This window comes from Macadamia integrifolia, chromosome 2, assembly GCF_013358625.1.
Source record: "Macadamia integrifolia cultivar HAES 741 chromosome 2, SCU_Mint_v3, whole genome shotgun sequence".
Taxonomy (NCBI): Eukaryota; Viridiplantae; Streptophyta; class Magnoliopsida; order Proteales; family Proteaceae; genus Macadamia; species Macadamia integrifolia.
In genome coordinates this window covers 31,616,981-31,623,864 of record NC_056558.1, presented here as the reverse complement: position 1 = coordinate 31,623,864, position 6,884 = coordinate 31,616,981, and the positions used below count along the sequence as shown (strand labels likewise).

At 40.5% G+C, this 6,884-nt stretch overlaps 1 protein-coding gene across 1 annotated transcript in view; it reads right to left on the bottom strand.

The window, feature by feature from the left end:
• LOC122066028 (TOM1-like protein 9) overlaps positions 1-6,229 on the bottom strand; it is a gene marked incomplete at its 3' end in the record, with an annotated part of 27,237 nt that extends 21,008 nt beyond the window's left edge. Inside the window, 2 exon segments of the mRNA XM_042629857.1 lie at positions 5,169-5,247; positions 5,825-6,229. Of these exon segments, the coding sequence (XP_042485791.1) occupies positions 5,169-5,247; positions 5,825-5,925 (180 nt within the window).
• Between the last annotated feature and the right edge of the window lie 655 nt (positions 6,230-6,884).

Sequence of the window (6,884 nt, the reverse complement as noted above, 5' to 3'; positions counted from 1 at the left end):
AAGGAAATGATGTTGAACATATTAAGTTCCATAAATGAGAACATTTTGGATCATAAGACCTGAAGAAGAGCATTATTTAAATGGTTATATTTGGTTGCTGCTAGCAACTCTCAATCCATAATGTCATTAATGTTATTATTACAATTGTTAATATATTCTCAACTGCAGTCAGCCATACAACACATCTGTTTTCTGACAAGTGCTAACCATATCCATTGAGATTACCCCCACTTGCCCATCATTTTTCTACTGTTTTATCTGTGAGTGCTCTTGCCTTGCTGTTCTTATCACAAATGAATCTGTCCTTCAAAAGCAGAAATCCTTAGGAATCATTGGGAGGAGTGTTCTAATGAGGAAGATAGTGTAGTCGATCCTATCCTGATCAGCAGATAATACCTAAAAGTTGATGAATTATGCTTGTTGAACTTGAAAGGCGGCATTCTCTAATATTTTCAAATTCTCTCTGGCCACTTATGTAAGTTTATCATTGTGTATCCTTCTCAAGGCTATCTTGTTTAAGTTGAGAAGAGTTGATGGAGAACCCTTAGGGAAGGGAGGGGAAATCAGAGTAGAGAGGGGGAAAAGGAGGATCACACTCACACGTTCATTCAATAATCAAATTGCTCTCTGAATCTTCAATCGATTACAACTATATATAGAAAAATAGGAACATGAAATTAGAAACTTAACTGAATAGAAACTAGCCTAAACTAGGAAACAACTATAAAAAGGAAACCAAAGCAAGGAAGTAAATCCTACTCCTACGTTCAAGTCTGGAAAATAAAAGCATGAAATAAAATACTAAGTAAACTACTAATTTTATTTCCAAACCTTGTTGGACCAAAACCCTGGGCTGGACCGGTTCTTCTTGGCTCTTGGCTTCCAAAGCCGGTCATGCTGGTCCAACCAAGAAAGGGCAGCCGTATCTGCATCAATAGGTCAAGAGCTATTTGGAAATTTCAATTTTGTTATTTTGTGATTCTCTTTCTCAATATCTTCTCTCATCTCTACAACCCTTCACTAAGTGACCCCGCCAACACTCCCTACTCACTCCCCGCACTGACCTTTCCCTCGCCCCCACCCCCCACCCCTACCGCAGCCACCGTCCACAGAAACCCCACCCCACCCCATAATGTAAGGTCGATTCACCCTAAGGCAAACAACCCCAATAATACAACTCCAAACCAAAATCAGATCTGGTTCTCAGATCTCAGAGTTAAAAAAAAAAAAAAAAAGGCTTCACAGAGAATGAAATAGTGCTGAATTAAGAAGAACACCTGTAACCAAGGGTGGGAACTTCAGCTGGTCTTGAAAATTAGGTTGAACACTCCTTTGGTTATCCTTGATATACCCTCAAAAGGTCCCTGTACTCGGTTCTCTGAATAGGAAGATCAGAGGACAGTTTACCAATGAAGAAACTAGGGGTGATCTTCAGGAACAGCAGCTAGAGGGCTCAGATGGTCACCAAGTTTGGATTGAAGGGTCCTCTTGGAGGATGGAACAAAGCCTCAAAAGGCCTGGTTGATTAGAGTTCAGGTGGCGAAGATCTTGCGTTGGTTGATCCACCCTCAAAACCCTGGCAAAGCTGGGTCGAACTGGTTTTCCTTGGCTGCTCTTTATCCTTGTTGAAAGTTAGTCTTCTGGGCTTCAATTGGTCTTCTAAAAACACGCACTCATCCACTCACCCACTCACAGCAGTAGGAAATAAAGAAGAAAAGAAAGAGTCGATGGAGAGGTTGAGAAAAGGGGGGGGGGGACAAGAACTTAGTGAATGGGCGTCTCACAGATCAGGTTTTGGGCATCCCACCCCTCAAGGTAACAGCTATCTCAACCAGGGCCCATGAGGGTATACTCAAATATCATGAATTAAACTTGTCTAACGGTTACAGTCTATGGGTGCCTAGGCTTACATAACTGAATTCAGGAAAGGAAACTAACTTAGGAAACTAAAGCTGGAAATAAACTTTCTAAGTTGAACTCTAACTTGCTAACCAAGAAAGAATAAGTTAAAACTAACAACTGAACATAAAAGGATACTAGCCTAAGTTACAAAATATAAACTACTTGACTAACAAAATAGGAAACTAACTAGGACAATCAAAATAGAAACTAAATCCTAGGCTAAATTGGTCAATTTGATGGCTGCAGGAGCTTTCTTCTCGAAACTGCTTTTCAACAATAAGGGACAGTTATATGGGTCTTCTAGAAGATCCTTTTGAGGACAAAACTGGAGGCCAACATATGCTGATCGATGGGAAGATGGGTTGCTGCTGAGCTGGCCTAAAGGACCAAAAAGAAAACCAAATAACAGTCCAAATCTGGGCTGAGAAGCTGCAGCTCGATGGAGGAACTTGGAGTGCTGGACAGCTGGATCGATGGTACCATACAGGGAGGCTTCTAGAGGCTCTAGCTGGAGCTGAAAAGGGCTGCATAGGGACTGGTTCGATGGCCCCAAGAGGGTTGGAACTTCACTGCAAAGCTGGCCCTAGGCTGGCCCAGAATAGGCCAGATCTGGGCTGGTTCTTTGGTGGCTCAATCCATCTACATCACCCCACCTTTGTCGCCTCTGCCCGCACCAACCCCTCACCCCACCCTTTGTGTCTGAGTTGCCCCCCCTCCCTTTCAGCCCCAATCCTGCACCCTACCCAAGCGATTTTCTGATTCTGAATTTGAGCTCCATGAAGAGATCGAGAAGCTCAAGTTCCTCACTGGTGGTCCTAAGCTCCACCCGGAGCTTATGACCCTGAACACCATTCCATCAATTCTACGGTTGTTGAACCGTGACAATATAGACATTACAATCAATGTGGTTGGGTTGCTTCGAGACCTCACTGATGAAGATGTGCTTGAAGATAATGAACCAGCTTGGATTCTAGTCGATTTGTTGATCGAAAACAATGATCTTGAATTGCTGGCTCAGAATCTTAATGACAGTGATTCAGACTATATGACAGTGAGCTATAACACGCTTGCAAAGATTGAGAACAAGATTGAAGTGAAGCCAGCTGTGGTGGAGCTGGTGGGAGGACCAAATTGTTGTAATGTAAGAATCAACCCCCAATAGGAAACTAGGAACTAACTCCACAGTACGATCGTTCAATGTCAACGATAATACAAGATGTCACCAAATTCCAGCAGTAGAAGGACCCTCCTGTAATGGCTGGTTACAGTTGCAATAAAAACTAAGAAACTAAGAATAAAAAGATAAAAAGAAGAAGAAGGGGATAGGGTAGTCTCTCTGAGACTCGGATCTCTCACCCACTGCCACTCACCGCCACTACATCTCACAGCTTCCAAGCCAAAGCTTTCTCTTCTTTTCTTTCATTCTCCTTGTATGTATATCAGCCTTCTTCTTATTTCAATAGCAACCGATTATGACAAAACCCTAGTAACAATCTAATTAACTAACTAAAGAATCCTAAAAAATGAAACTATCTATTAAATAAAAGTAGAAATAACTAAAATATAATTCTAAAACCCCACGCAATGCAGCAACTGTCTTGGACTCAAAATATTTCACGCAAGCTGTCTTGGGCCCACCAAACCTGGGTAGATACTTCCTCTTTAGTCTTTACCCCAATGAAGAAAAAATTCCTAAATTAACTCCTTAACTTCTGTTCTGAATTATCTCCTTAATGTGAGCTGGCTTGCGAATCTTCTAGAGTCCACAATCGTAAGCAGCCAACATCCAAAAAGATCTCCACACAGCTGGCACAAGTCTAGAAAAATCTTCCTTCAATTCAGTAACTCAATGGCTAATACTTTCCCTAAATAGAGCTGATCGATATTCATTAAATCTGGAAGATACTCTGGAAGGTATTCTCTCACTTCTTCTTCTTTCTTTTTTTTTTTTTTTTTTTTTTTGGGGGGGGTGGGGGGTTGGTGGGGGGAGTGGAGAGGAAGAACTTGAATAGATTATTGGTGAATACCACCATTTATCCGCATCATGTTGTGGTGGCTATTGGGGAGGATTTTGTCACAGATTAGTATTGGAGAACCAAAAGAAGTTGGGGGCCTGGGCAGATGAATCGTGTTGATGTGGTGTTACAGGATGTTGTGCTTTCTAAGTCTAGGGACTCGAGGAGTTCAGATGAGAAGGAAATTAATTGTTGACGCCAATGGAGAATAAGGAGAAGTAGATTGAGAAGGCAGAAGGTGTTGAGTTGATCATTATACCTCCCTCTGCATCTCTAACTCCAGCAAAAGCTCCAAAATCCATTTCTTATGCAACCAATCAATTTTGATTTCTTGATAATAAAAAACAAAAACTATTTGTTGATTTATTTTAGGAAACCATTCCGAAATTGAAATTGAAATCCAACAACAAAGGACCTTAATCTAGGAGATCTTAGACAATTTGACGAAATTTTTTCTTCTAGAAATTTATATAACCTCAGGGACAAAAACATCACACTGATTGGATCAGTCCCTATTCTTGTAGGAGAGTTAAGGAACAAGCCAAGCATCTCAAGAGATAAAATTTAACAAAGTTTTCTTTTAATCATAGTTAGTGTACATGTTTCCAACACTAACTACCTCATTAACATCAAATAGACTTGGGCTGGAGTGAGGAAACCCAAGTAAAAAAAATCCCTTAGTTTTTTACAAGTTACTGACTGCAAACTGTGTATTAGAAATGAAAAGGAAATGAAAGCCCTGAACCTTCCACCTTCCAACACCTAAAAACAAGTGGCTTCACATCAATAGAACAGAGGAAGCTTAATCAAGCCCTCCCTATAGCCATAAATATTGCCAACTAATACATTGTTTGTCAGTTGATTTCATCCCAAATCAAATTTAACTGTGAAATTTAAATTTAGCCAGATCATCTAAAATATAAAGATTTCAAACAACATGAAGGTAAAAAAAATCTATTCATATCAATTTGTCTTTACACATGGACAAAAGGTCTCAGCTGCTGACCAACATCACAATTTTATTGGAGAAAGAGATATTCTCTCTCAAGTATATCCGAAAGTAATATAAAGAAAGTTACATCCTAAATGATTAAGTCTTTGTTGATTGTTCCAGTAATTGTTCACAGTAAATTAAATAAATAAACAACAAAAGTGTCATCATCAAAGCATATGTCTTGCATTCTTCACTATATTGAGGAAAGGAGAAGAAGCTTAGGCTATATAGTCTGGAAAAAAAGATTTGGTCCTTACTGTGAGTGCAAGGAGCTGGACCTTCGGATTCTTACTCCCAAGTCGCTTTTTAATGCCTTTAACAACATCCTTCGCTTGCCTAATGAAATAAACCAATTGACAAGTTCAGCATGTATCATGGGAAAAGAAGGTACACTTGCAACAGAAATAACATAATCGAACCCAAAAAAAGAAGAGAAAAAAGTTATTCTTTTTAATGTTTCTAATTCTCCACTATTTTATGGGTTCTTTCTTTCCTCCTCAAAATCTGAGTCTAGGAGTCTAGAAGCCAAAGTCAAATAAGATGATTGATAGTGAATTGGTAATCCAAACAACTTCAGATGACACCAGAGGCTGAAAATTAACTAAACCAAGTACATATGATGGAAATAATAACATCCAAATAAGGAATATATGCTCAGGAAATCCTTAATGAAAACATGACCAAAATACTGTCTCCTATGACCCAAACATTCGTGTTCCACAATCCGACACTCCGGGGGCAACAAGCTCACAAAATACAGCCGAAGCTCAAGCCAAACAAAACGACGAAACCCCAACCAATAATTGAACTTATGAAACCAATAAAGGAACACGCAACAATTTGATATGGAAACCAAAACTCAGAAGCCAAAATATATAAAAGGATGCGAAGAGGAGGCAAATGAATTGCATACCCAGGATCGTGATTCAGAATATCACAGATCTCAATGTTCATCGCCCAATCAGGACCGATAAGCATATCAGTCGTCGCTCGTTCCACCAACGAATTCACCATATCTACTGCAGTTGGAAACAACCCTGAAAAATCAGGCTTTAAATCGGAAACAGTGATTGCAAGTCTGCTACAGAATACTCCGACAAGATCACAGCGAATTCGGCCAAATTCCGGCGAAAAACCCTTATTTTTGATGATCGAAGAGATCAGAGAGTGAGATTTAATCTCACTAAAGGACAGAGAAGCAGGTCAAAAAGCCCTAACAGAGATGAGCTTGGGAGCCTCTCTGAAAATCTCTTTTTTCCAGAGTGGAAGTTCTCTCTCTGCGCCAACCGAAAGTTTCGCTTCGGATCGCTCATCCTTCCTTTTTCTCTTCTTCTGTTTGGAGCCGTGCTATCAGGAGAAAAGTACTACGCCAACCAACTACGCGTAAACACGTGTTCTCCAGCATGACAGCCGTGCAAAGCTGATGGGTACTTCACTAATTGTGTGGACCCCGCTGGTTCTTCTTCTCTTGAAATCGAGTTGATTAGAATCTTGGACGACCTGTGGGTCCCCTGCCTACCATACAGGCCAATAATAATGTTCCACGTTTAATAGTAAATTACGGCCTATTTTTTACAGCTTTTATTAATTACCTAAGAAGAGGGGTGGACTTGGTGCAATGGTAAGGTTGTTTCACGGTTCAAATCAAATAAGGATAATTTACAACGCCATCCCTTGGAGAATATCAGTATTATAGGGACACCCCCTCTCTTTCACCAAATTAGACTCGGAACCCCTGTCGTCAGTCAGTTTTAAGTGATACTACAAAATGACACTTTAACCCTTATGAGTAAAACACCGTTATCTTATAATGCCAAAAATGACCCTCCATTTCTCACCGTACTCTCTTTTCCACATCTCCTTCTTTCCTTCTCTCCCTGCGAGTTCAGCTCCATCCGTCCCAGCCGAGTTCAGCTCCATCCGTCGCGGACGAGTACTGCTCCTTCTATCGCCGACAGAAGTGCTCCATCCGT